At 40.0% G+C, this 13,515-nt stretch overlaps 1 protein-coding gene across 1 annotated transcript in view; it reads right to left on the bottom strand.

Annotated features, from left to right (window-relative positions):
* The window catches only part of LOC122810585 (ferritin heavy chain-like), a 101,180-nt gene that overhangs the window by 86,798 nt on the left and 867 nt on the right, over positions 1 to 13,515 (bottom strand). The window contains exon 2 of the mRNA XM_044082162.1: positions 10,022 to 10,185. Within this exon, the coding sequence (XP_043938097.1) occupies positions 10,022 to 10,185 (164 nt within the window). The remainder of the gene's footprint in view (positions 1 to 10,021; positions 10,186 to 13,515) is intronic.

Here is a 13,515-nt window from a genome sequence, read left to right as displayed (position 1 = left end):
CATGCTTCACCTCAAGACCTCTACATCCATCAGAACTACAAGGGCAGGAGACCTAAACCTCAAAACAGATATTAATAGGATGTGCTGGAGGGACAGATTCATCACCCAGAGAGTCCCTATGCTGTGGAACAACATCCTGGTACATGTGAGGCTGAGCACCTCACTGGCTTCGTTCAAGTGAGATCTTGACCAATGGATGGGAGATTGCAGGTATACCCCAGGGATAACCTCAGTATCACTGCTTGACAGAGGCACAGCAAAATAATGGGCATATTATCCATCAACTTGAAGGGGTGGCAGAAGCCACAAAACTCTGGGCTAGGCTTATTAATGCCCTAGGGCAGATAGCCTAGTATGAACCTATGAACCTATGCACATAGGCCTGGGGCAGTTCCTGCTATTAGGACAGTGGTCTGCAGCAAGCTATATAGTAGTAGTGGGTTTTAGCCATTGGTTTTTGATCATGGCTATTCCATGTTGCTTCTTGTTGTGGTACAAACATGGGTGTGTGGTTATCCATGCTATTTATTGCTAGTCACCCTCATTTTGTATCTTGTTCCATGTTTTTGCACATGTACATCACTGTATGACGTGTGACCTGGTAGTGTCAGGGTGCTGATGTGGGCTTTGACCCTGTTTTCTATTACAGCACTGATATCTACATTCTCTATACTGTGTGTGTTTACACTGCACACATCTTGATGTTTATACTTCTGGCATTGGGTAGCATTACATCTAGGTTCCTATCCCTTGTGGTACCCATGAGGTGGGTTTGTGCTTTTGTGGTTTATGATTCTTGCGGGTGGATGTTAGTTGGGGTCCTCAGGTGTGCATGTGGTACATGATATTACATTACTTAACACATGGCATTCATGCCTCAGGTGGTGCTGCAGGGCCACCTCTGTCGGATACACATACTACACTCCCTGTACATGTTTGGCAGCAGGTTGTGTCATGTTAGGCATCCCTGTTACTGTATGAGTGAGTCAGAGCGGGTATCAGTCCCAGTGTTCCTACTGACCAAGCGTATGTGCTATGCGTTGCCTCTTTGCCAAGGCCAGGGCATACTGGGCACGCCTCCTTCTGCCTACTGGGACAAGGTCAGGTTGTTCCTCCTCCGAGTCACCCCCTGCCTGTGGTGGCCTTGGCAATGGTGGGGGGATGTTTGGCCCAGCCCTGTGCTGGTCCTTCTGCAGCTGTTTCAACAGGATCATATTATGTAGCATAGCACATATCATGATCATTTGGGTACATGTAGTTGGTGTGTACTGCAAGGCTCCACCAGATGTGTCCAGACACCGGAACCGTGACTTGAGCAGCCCAAACACACGCTCTATGATATTACGTGTTTGTGCGTGTGCCTCATTATGGCGTTCCTGTTCAGGTGTGTGTGCATTTCTGATGGGTGTCATCAGCCACGGCTCAAGTGCATAACCTGCATCCCCCACTAGGTGTCCGTGTGGGAAGTCCCCATTGGCAAATGATTGGTACAGCTGCGTCAGATGCCAGATATGGGAATCGTGGTAGCTCCCAGGGCAGCCAGCACACACATTCATTATTATGCCCTGGGCATCACACACAACCTGGCAGTTGATGGAGGGGTATCCCTTGCGGTTAATGTAGGCTCTACCCCGCTCTCCTGCTGGTGCTTTGATGCGTATGTGCGTGCAGTCTATAGCACCCAGTACCTCAGGGTATTCCGTTATTTGCTGGAAGAGACGCATATTTCTGGCCAATACCTCACGGGCATTGGGGAAATATACATGATCACCGACATGTGCTGACATGGCATCCAGGAACTGGTGTAGTACCCTGGAGGCTGATGCCTGTGATATCCCCATCATATCACCAGTTGGTCTCTGGAAGGTACCTGTTGCTAGTATTCTTAGGCCAACACATACCTTGGTTTCCACTGGGATGGGTTCCCCTCTGTTGGTTCTGTGTGTGAGGCGTGGCCTGCACAGCTTAACAATCTGCTGCAGGAGCTCTCTGTCCACTCTATAGCGCTCTACTATCTCCAGCTCATGTAACCCATGGTAGGTGACCCTGGGCCTGTATACTCTTCTCCTTCTCCTCACTCTGGGTTGTCTGTCAGCATCTGCATTGTCACCACCCTCAGCAATTCGCCTATGCCTGACTATAATAGCTATGGCAGCCCCTAGCATTTCTGCTCTGAGTTCAGCTTTTTTCAGTTTTCATTTCTGATAGCTTAGTTTCTGGCAGTATCTGTTGTGAGAAACAGCCTGCACTGCTCCTTGCAGTGTTTTAAGTGCTGGGTTGGGCTTCTAGTCTGCCTGTGTAATTGCCTGCTTCTAATTGTTTCCACCAATTAACTCCAGTAGTATCCTCTGGCAGTTTCCTGGATTTTAGTTGTTTCCTGTTTCCTTTCTGTTTCCTGAGGGGGAGCAATGTGCACACCAGCTTACACACGCTTACAGTCACTTAAACACGCGTACACATCCTTACACGGTGTTACACGCGCACACATCCTTACACGGTGTTAGCTAGGCTGATTCATGCTAAAGCAGCGCACACTGCCTTACACGTGCGCCCGCACAAACCGTTGTAAGCGGTTTGCAACACGCTCCACATGTTGAACCTGCCTTACAGCGGCGCAAGATGCACGTATATCAAGAAACTTTGAGTGTAGGGATAGCGTATACCCTCAATTTCTTGACTTCCCTAGTGTTCTGTTGGGACACACCTCTCTCCCTGATGTCTGTCTGTCATCTCTTACCTTACATTGCCCTCCAATCTGGTACATTTATTGCTATCATTCCCCCCCATGATGTCACCTACCTCTTACTCTGTTCCTCCCCCGTCTCTAACTCTTACACTACTCAGACAGTGCTCATTACCTATGCGACAGTGTGATTCAGTATTGTAACCCTCATTTACATAGGATTACCTAGTAATGACTAGTTACATGTCTTACACGGAGCTTCCCCCCCTTGACAACCACTAAACGGAGGCCATATTGTTTTTGGTCTGCAAGTCCCTCCATTGACATTCAATGTAATACATAAATCCCACAATTGTGGGCTTATAAGCTTCGGTTTTCAGTTTTAGGTAGCGCACCCCGTTTGCGCGGGTGTGCGCTGCAGTTAAACACAAAAATCCCGTGAAAAAAAAAAAGTTATATAACTTATTTTTGCAACACTTTTTCATGCCAATGGCCACATATTTGGCCATTGGCATGCTTAATGAAACATATGCACCCTTTATTTGGAGCTGACATAGCTCCGTTTTTAATTTTGCAGAAATGTACTCAGTTGTCAGCTGAGTACATTTCTGCAGCTAACACGTCCGTTACACGGACTGGTTTCTGCTTCGTGGATCGCTCAAATACCTCATTTGCATATCTTTGAGCTGCAAATGAGGTATTGAGCATTTCCACGCCCAGTCCGTGTAAGAGACGTGTTAGCTGTCTCTTACACGGAGATTTGGGCTGTTCCTGAATCAGGAGGCTTACACGGAGGCTTACACTACTCTTGAACTCCGTGTAAGCTTTCCTGAATCTGGCCCATAGTCTTGCACAGTTTGCATTTTCTAAGCATTTAATGATTTTTTTCTATTTGACCTGTGAAATATCTGGAGAGGAGCACATTTTTTGCAGACAAGTTTGTTATATGGGAATGTGCCTCATTTGTATAAAAAAAAAACAAAAAAAAAAACAACCTTCCCACAGAAGTTGGTGTGGTTTGATCACAATGATAAACCCTGATATACTCACACTCACTTGTGGATTATTGCTATTGTGCAATGACATTATTTAAGAAAGAAATTTCTCATCTTTCTTAAATAATGTCTTTGTGGAATGGTGCTGTAGTGCTCCACTGTTTTTTACTTCTTTACTAATGTAATGTGGTGCTTATGGAACTTGCTTTCCCATCTTGTACAAGTACATCAGTACAGTGCAGGAAAAAGACAGACTCTTAGTTGCTGTTTTTTGTATTTTTTTTTTTTTACTGCTGAGATTTTCTGAGGGACAGTGTAGAAATATGAGGAAAATCAGGTACGTTTTTTATTGTTTAATGTTGCAGAATGTATATGATTTTTCTTGTATTTTGTTCTGTCCCTCAGAATATACTAATAGAAAGTCTGGCTACTCAATGGTACTTCAGCAGCTGGAATTTTTTCTACTGGTAATTGCTCAATTGATAATAGGAACTCTGGTTGGTTGTTTTTGAATACTAATGAGCAGTCCTTCCATAATCCCTGTTATTTTCATTAGGGGTAAGACAGAGTTTTGAGCATGGGATGGATAAGGCCAATCTCTAGCCAAATGGGATAGATTAATTCAGGCACAAAAAGGGAAACTGGCTGGGCTTAAAATGGCCCACAAGGGCAACTAGTCTGGCACTTACCTGTGAAGCTGTAAAAGTCAGTATGCTGATGATTACAAATTAAGTAACACAATTCCTGTCCAAGCTGGTCTACAAAACGAACAGCTGGTTCAATGGTAATTAACTTAACTTTAATGTCATTAAATGTAGAACCATGAGGTATGAGGGAAAAAGCACCAATTATAGAATTCAAAACAGATGTTCAAATAATAAAATGACACCATATTAAAAGCCTGCTAGTTTAAACGTTGATCATTGTGTACTTATCAAAGTCAGAAAAGCATATTCAGTAGCCCATCTAATTGCAAATGGCAATTCCTGTCACTTCACTGACCCACTATGGAGTACAATGCCACATTCTGTAGCCTTCAAAACAAGCTACTTAACTTGAAAATGTACAAGGACTCCTCATTAGAAGATCATGAGCTGGAGAACATTAATCATATTACTTTTCTTATACGTTACTTTAAGGTGAGCTCTGCCTGGTCAATAAGGCAACTAATCTGGTTCTGTTTTAAAGTTTATGTCAAACACACTACAGAAGGAAATAACATCAGATTGGTGAACCCAGTATTAAAAATAAAAAATCAACACAACTAAAAGACATGGCAAACATTGCACAATTGTCCAAGATTATATATCTGGCCAGGCAACGGCATTCACTGTTTACATCTGTATGACACACCCCTTGTATTTATGAGAAATGAGTCATTAACTCCTTCAAAGATAATCTGTAAGTAGAAAACGCCAACATGAGATTATGGCAATCAAGCTTCAGTGGGTTATTTGCGTGACAATAAACCTATTTTACATCTGACATTTTCATACTTGAGCCTCTCCGAGACAGGCCAAAGACTCCCTAGGGAGGCTTATCTCACCAGCAAGCAATACAGACAGACAAATTAGGTTTTAGAGTGCTCTCCACATGTCCCAAATCTGGTTCAGCTCTGATACGAGCTTGCTAATATTTGATCATATCTACTACTCCTTGAATTTGTTTGGACCTCAGTGAGTTGCATGTTAAATCTTACTGCAATAATCATAATACAGGGCTCACATATGACAAGCTGTCTGACATTATCACTGGCTGGAGAAAACCATTCTAGATTACTTCCAAGATACAATTAATACAGCCATTGCATGTAACCAAAGTTACAAACTCTACAACACACAGACCACATACCTGCAGATGTTAAAAAAAGTCTGTAAATCTTTTAATTAATAGACACAGTCCTAACTATCATGTACAAAGTCTAATTCGTGGTACATACTCATCTCCCTCAAAGTCTAATTCTTGGTACGCTGTGTACTCATCTCACTCAGTGTCTCATTTTTTGGTACCCTATGTATTGATCTTACATAAGCTTTTCATTGTTATCAGCCCCCTTTTCAACTCCACATGCTGTAAGTTTCTCTAAAAAACTATCAACTAGTTTAAAAGCTATTTATCCAGTAGGTTATTTAGAGTAAAACTCAGTTCATATCTCTCACTCTGAACCTCCACTGCTCAGATGTTCTCTTTCTTGGGGCTCCTGCTTCTATCATTATTTAATAAAACTATCTGTCATCAGACCTTCATCTAAACGATAGTCTTATGTATGCTGTCATTTTAGTCATTATACAGGATCATCCATAGGCAGTATTAAAGCCGACCTCACGGAGGACCTCTTCAAGTTCCTTGCCTGTCAAGATGATAAACAGCTTGTATTTAATACAACAAGATGACATGAATGTTCTTTGTATTTAATGCAATGAGATGAAAGGAATATTAATATACTTCTCTCACATCAACAGCATACCACTGAACTACCCATCACCTCAACCGTGTTTATCAACTTTAACACAAAATTAACTGAACTCTGGGTGACAAAAGCTCTTCTAGTTCCTTACCCCAGAGAGTTGCTTAGCCATTGAAAAGGATATTCTTCAGACACTGCTAAAATACAGCCACCCGCATCATGCCACTGCTTCCATTAAAGATCTTCCCTACCTGCAAGTATTCTCAGACAAAATCTATTTACCTTACGTGCCCAAAATTTCAACATTATTGCACAATGTACACACATGTTAACTGCCTCCCTGTAAAAAGGGGATCAGATCCCCTCCTTCTGACCTTCAAATTCATCAAGTCCGACTCCTGCTAGTCAGCTTTCACAAAGTTATCACATACTGTCTTATGTCATACACAGAAGGGATTCCAGGGTACTAGACAGGGGTACCAATAACCTAGTATTCTAAGAACATGCCTTCTCCGTTTTTGGTACCCAGGGCCTGGGATGCTCTCCCTCCCCAAATCAGAGGCTTTAATACCCTGCCTACTTTCAAGGCTAATCTTGCACATGAGAAATGAGTCATTAACTCCTTCAAAGATAATCTGTAAGTAGAAAACGCGGTGGCAATTCATTCCTGATTTGCGTCTCCTACCCGTTGCTCAGTTTCATCAACTATTTGTTCTTTATTTTGATCTTTGGCCCATCTCTATCTCAAATCTCTGATCTATTGTACAGGTTAATGCAACAACGAAAAAGCTACATTTTACTTTAACCCCTTGTAAGCCTTTACTGCCCCCTGCAAACTCACCTGTTAGGGATACCCGTCTTTGTTCTGTGCTCATTTTCTTGTCTAAATACTCTTGCTATCCCAACACTTATTTATACCAACTAACCTTATTCAACAGCTCCTACTTGCTATGATTTTTACGTAGGGGTAATCTCCTACTATAGCTTTATGCCTACGAAATACAGTGCATTCTCTTCAGTTATTTTGTTCACTATACTTTGTATTCAAACCATTCAGCTTGTCTTGTGCTTATGGTCATTTATTTGTTTCACCATGCATTCATTCTATCACAATGTTTAAATCTAAACTTTTTTTGCATCTTTACAACGCTTAAATATTTTTGTCCTTTTTGTTTACTCCTGGATCATGTCTGAAATGTGTCTTTTAGGATTAGTCCACTACCATGACAACACCCCCTCCAAAAATAAATAAATAAATAAAATGCTACTTATTCAGTGTAACTATATGCTGCAATCAAACTCCAGTCTTGCTTGAGCTGCTAAAAAGTTTATTTTTTCCAGTACTTCCTTTAGCATTTTGTCTGTGTTAATTAGGCCAGTTTGCAATCCCTTGTAAATTCCTGTCCTCTTTTCTACACATCATCATCTCTGGCAATTCAAAAGCCTTTTGTTTCCAACCTTGTACAGCCTTTCACCATACCTAATCTCGCCTGCCTTTATTTACATATTAGATGAAATTCCGATTCTAACATTAATCCTCATTTTGCATTCTCTACTGCTACCCTACTTGACTTGTGTATGCTTCTACTCTGAAGGAGGTCTAAGTAAAAGAAAAGCATGGCAGATACAACTTATGAAATTACTGTTAATGGACAAAGAGTGGGCATTAAGACCTGATTCATGAAGAAATGTACACAACACAGCAGGAAACACTAGGCAAAGTAGAAAAATAGAATGAATAACAAGACTGGAGCAAAAGAATGAAAATTTGGTACTAGGAAAAATAATACAATAGTCTGTGTGTGTATGTGTGTGTGTGTGTATATATATATATATATATATATATATATATATATATATATATATACACACACACACACACATATATATATATATATATATATATATATACATATACACACACACACACACACACACACACGCAAATCAAATCAAACATAGGATGCAAAGAATACAAACTTCCTCCTGTCCACTAAAGAGCTTCAAAAGTAAGATGTAATACAAAGCAAAAAACAGAAGCTCAACTTTCAAAGTTTAATAAAAACAAAGTGTAGTCTCTTCTTCAATGCATAACAATTGACAAAACATTCACTTCTTTTAAATAAAACACCAGCCAGTCAGAAATAAAATTATTCATATGACTCTAATCTAGCAAACATTATGACAATAATACCAAATCCAATTCTCTAAAAACTCAAACTCATATATACAATTAAATACATGTATATATACATACATATGAACTTTATAAAAATAAAAGTTAAATAAGTTAAATTTAGAATAGCCCAGATGTATATAAATTACAACATGTCACGTTAAACCTTCAGTATTCAGATGGTGGTCTATCTGATGTAAAATAATTTATCCACATATAGTGACTAAAACTGAATCAGCAGAATATATCTGCACCTCACACATTGTGGAATACCCTCTGTAGTATCCTAAACTTAAACTTATGTTCTTTACCTTGACTTGTTATATGCTTGTACAGTGCATTAGTCTCCATTTCTATGAATATCAGAGAGATGTGCTCCTATTCTTTGTTTCAATTTCATATTCGTTTTCCCTATATAGAAACTTTCACAGTGTACACAATTCACAAGATACACAATATTGTCGGTACAGCAAATGCCTGGGGCATAAACTACAAACATTTTCTTAGTGATAGATGTATGAAATAAGTGTCTGTACTTATTTTGTTACACTAAATGCAATTATGATATGGGGACAGTACCATGTCATACAATGTGTATGTGTACAATGTGAAAGTTTCTGTACAAGTAAACAGAGGGTATTCCACAATGTGTGAGGTGCAGATATATTCTGCTGATCCAGTTTTAGTCACTATAAGTGGATAAATTATTTTAGATCATATAGACCACCAACTCTGAATACTGAAGGTTTAATGTGACATATTATAATTTATATTCATCTGGGCTATTCTAAATTTAACTTATTTAACTTTTATTTTTATAAAGTTCATATATGTATATATATATATATATATATATATATATATATATATATATATATATATATATATATATATATATATATATATATATATACACACACACACACAAGTATTTGTTTTTAGAGAAATGGATTTGGTATTATTGTCATAATGTTTGCTAGATTAGAGTCATATGACAAATTTTTGTTATTTTAAATAATACACCAGCCAGTCAGAACTGAATGGCTTTTCAATTGTTATACATTGAAGAAGAGCCATAGACTTGAAAGCTTTGCTTTTATTGTCGCTACACTTTGTTTTTATTAAGACTGCGGTGGTGGTGCTGTGGTAGCATTGTCTCCTCACAGTAAGACATTGTCCTGTTCGATTCTCAGCGAAGAGTGTCTTCTGTGTGGTGACATGTGTGAATGGGCGTACCTTCATTGAAGGTTGTGCGTCAGGGCTGGCAACTCTGCACATAAAAATCTACTGCCAATCATTAGTGGACTGGAGTTCCGCTGTGGCGACCCCTAACCAGGAAAAGCCGAAAGACAACAACACTTTGTTTTTATTAAACTTTGAATGTTGAGCTTCTGTTTTTTTCTGTTTGTTCAAATCGAACATAGGCTGTGTTAACTCAAAGCACGATGAAACAATACAGGAAAGATGGGCAAGAGACAAAGGAAGAACAACATAAGAAAGGGAGTAACAATGGCATAAACCATAAAATAAATGGGTTACTTTGGTTTCAAAGACCCCTAAAGATAGGCTGACTGACTGACCACTGAAAGGTAATGGTACCTTGGTGGAGAGAATTAGTAGATAGTGTATAAAACAGAATACATATGTGGTAGACAGTTTATGAGTAACACCTAGTAAAACAAAAGGAGATTAAAGCCATAAGAAAATCTTTTAAAGATGCATAATTACACAAGTGTGCAGAAACATCAAGAACACCTCACCTTTATATCTTGCAGGAATACCCGTCCACCTCGCATCTTCTGGTACTTTATAAACTTCTCAGAATGTTCCCGTTCCTCTTCAGAAAGCTCTTTAAAAAACTTGGCAAAATTCTCCAGGGCCACATCATCTCGCTGAAAGTACTGAGACTGCAAATCAAATATAAAAAAAAAAAAAAAAAATCAGTTTTCCTTATTCTTATTTTTTCCACAGTCACCTTTTTCTTTCACTGTCCGTTTTTGATTTTTCTGTCTAGATTTACATTCTCCATCACTATCTCGACCCTATTCTTGCAACACAGGGCTGGAAAAAATGAGTGAGAATAGCCGCAAACATCCAGAAGACTTATAAACTTGGTGAAATCACTGAAAGACTTAAGCCCTAATTGGTGTACTCCTCAAAACAGAAGCAGGCATATTGTATCCCTGAAACATGATAATCAACTCAAAATTTGAAGTTTGGACTTCTCACTTCACTTCAGGTATGAAGTAGAAGAATTCACATGTACCACTATAGAAAGTTATCCAAACTATCTGTGCTGGCTGGTTATAATAATAAAAATCAATGTCCGTATCTTGTGGACTCCTTTTTTTTTTTTTTTTTTAAGTTTGATTACATTACAAAGCAATGACTGACAAGTACACTCCTTTATTTCTTTATCGTATGCTTTACATGGCAACACAGGGTTCTTTTGGAACATCGACTTTCAGGAAATCGGCATTTCATAGTAGAACTAGAATAAACAAACAGTTCGAAGCACTGTTCATCAAGAAGCATTTAAAGCAGTTGGCAAGGAACACAAGATGTCCTTCTATAACACTGTTGCTGTATTCGGTACAGAAGGGATGTCTTGCCCTTGGCAGCCCATTGCTCGGACAGTATAAATAAGCTTAAAAGAGATCTTGTTTGTGCTGTACATCACATTTATGCTTCCAGCACAGAACGTACAACATAAAAGGGACATACAGATGCAACTACCTAGAACTTCTTTTGTCCTAGTTCAAACAATGTTTTTGCCAGTTGGTTTGAACACTTTGCTATTGTACTGAATATTTAGCAACACCAGATAAGTGCCCCATTGGGGTTATTTTTATTTTTATTTTACTTTCTTGGTCTTTTACTTTATATCACTACCTAGAGTTCATGTCATCCACGAAGAGAAAATGTCAGTGTGGGAGGCAGTTTGTCATAAAGATTGTGACGAACAGTGTCTTTTTTGCTTGGGCACTTTCTACAACAATACCTCTTGTAGTATCTGTAAGGCATTTGTGCCTAAGACACCTGAAAACCGTTTGTTTTCCCTGGCCATTTATCGTGAAAACCAATGGCTAAGACAGTTAACCCAGGGTACTATGGCAGAATACTTTAACCCTGAGATATTCCTGCTAGGTAAGAAGAAGGCAAAGAAGTCTCAGCTGGATTTTTTCGGCTGTCCAGCCTCCACCAGAAGTCCCTCTAGAAGTACGTAATAGTTCTGTAGGTCGTTCAGTGTTTACGTCAGATTCCTCTGCCATGAATCCATCTGAGGCCGGCATGGATCAGTCTTTTCTCATGTCCTCTGAGGCTTTGCAGGTGTCTGCTCCAGGTGTCAAGGGGGAACCGCAGTTGATTATCTTGGAGTCTCCTAGACTGGTCAGGGAGGAAGCTCTGGGTTCTCTCATCGAATCTTGCCAAAGCTCGGAACCTCCAATATTTATTAGGGCTGATGTTCCTTCTAAGAAAAGACCAAATGAAGCATATTTCAGTCCATCCTATGTATCCTCAAAGGGAATGGCAGGAGTTTACTCAGGACTTGTTCTATACCTTAGTATCCCTTCTGAATGGTTTAGGGAATTGGATTCCTCAGATGAGGATTCACTGTCTGATGAAGGGTCTTTGTCCTATTCCTCACAGATGCCTTTGTCTTTAACTTATGGTTCTGATCAAGAGAAGTCTATTAACCCGGAGTCTCCTTTTGAGGAACTGTCCTTTGGGGACACAATTGCTAGGATGATGGGATTCTTTAAATGGGATTCTTCAAGTGTCTGATATTCAGATGGATTCAGGTGGATACTCCTAAACCAATTGCCAGTCCCTCCTGTGTTGGCTGCCTTGTAAGATCCAGGTCTCCTGATTCTCAGTCTCCTGCTCCTAAGAAACCTGATAGACAATCCTCAGGAATCTTATCAAACCTATTTTTATTTAAATATCCTTCTGCTGATCCTGCTGTGGTGTCAGTCTCCTGACAAATCTAAACTTTTGCCCTCTTCCAAACTTTTGCCTTCTAATAAGGATAGCAGGGAGATAGAGAGGATTGGCAAGAAATTTACACTGCTTCTACTTTGGACTTTAGGGCTATTAATTACTAGACTCACATGACAACGCATGCTCTGGCCTTGATTGCTCAGGCCTATCAGGTTATCTCTGCCCACCCGGATTGTGATGGCAAATCCTCTGCCTTATCTTTTTCAGGTTCTGCTTCTCAAGTGGCTCGCCATTCAAGTGTAGCTATGATGTTGCTGATGCCTCTTCTAGGGCTGCAGCTTTTGGGTCAGTCATGAGGAATTATTCTTGCCTTCATTTCCAGTCTATTACTGAGGACATTAAGGACAAGTTGTTGGATGCTCCTCTGGATAATAATTTTCTTTTTTGGGACTGCTGCTGCTGACTTAAGTCTTATCAAGAAAAAGGCAAATCCTTGCAAGACCTTAAACATATTTTTGTCTCTCCTATCCCTAGGTTCCAGAGGAATTATCCTTCTAGATCTGCTTTTGTTTGTAGGCAACCCTGCCTGGTCAATAAGAGCAGTATAGGTGGGAGGCAGGATCCCTCTGTTAAGGCCTTCTCAGATTTCTGTGGTCCAGAAGCCTCCTTTATCTGACAAGCCTGCTTCTCTTTGAGAATTCTTCCCCCCATGTTTAGACCAGGTTCCTTTCCCCTTCAGCTCTCCCTTTGTGTTCCAGATTGGTGTCTCATCACTTCAGACTCTTGGGTTCTATCATCTGTCGCAGTTACTTTATGGTATGGAAATCTCTTTCTCCTTATTCTGGGATTCCTCAACCTCCTCTAGAGCAACTTCCTTATTTTCTGGAGGTTCTAGGATCCCGGTTGAACCAAGGGACCTTCAAATCTGTCCCCTTTTCACAAGTGGGAAAGGGTTTTTATTCCAGGATGTACCTGGTTCCTCAAAAAGAGGGGACTTGGAGACCTACTTTGGATCTCTCCTGGCTCAACACCTTTCTCGAGATCCCTTCTTTTCAGATACTTACTCTTTTTAGGATGTGCTCTTTTATTACTCTAGGCTTTTCTGATGTCCTTGGATATAAAAGATGCTTACTTTCATATCCCTATCTACCTTCTCTTCAGGGTGTTTTTACATTTCTGTGTCTTCCAGTCATTTTCAGTTCTCTGCTTTGCCCTTTTGCCTGTCTACTGCCCCAAGGGTATTCACAAAATGCCTTGCTCCTTTGATTGCCTTCTGCAGGCTTCAAGGCATTCAGATTTTTCCTTATTTAGA

The sequence above is a fragment of the Protopterus annectens genome, chromosome 9.part0, assembly GCF_019279795.1.
Source record: "Protopterus annectens isolate FY-2018-M chromosome 9.part0, PAN1.0, whole genome shotgun sequence".
NCBI lineage: Eukaryota > Metazoa > Chordata > Ceratodontiformes > Protopteridae > Protopterus > Protopterus annectens.
The sequence above is the reverse complement of the archived record's forward strand: the minus strand, read 5'-3'. Positions and strand labels throughout refer to the sequence as shown.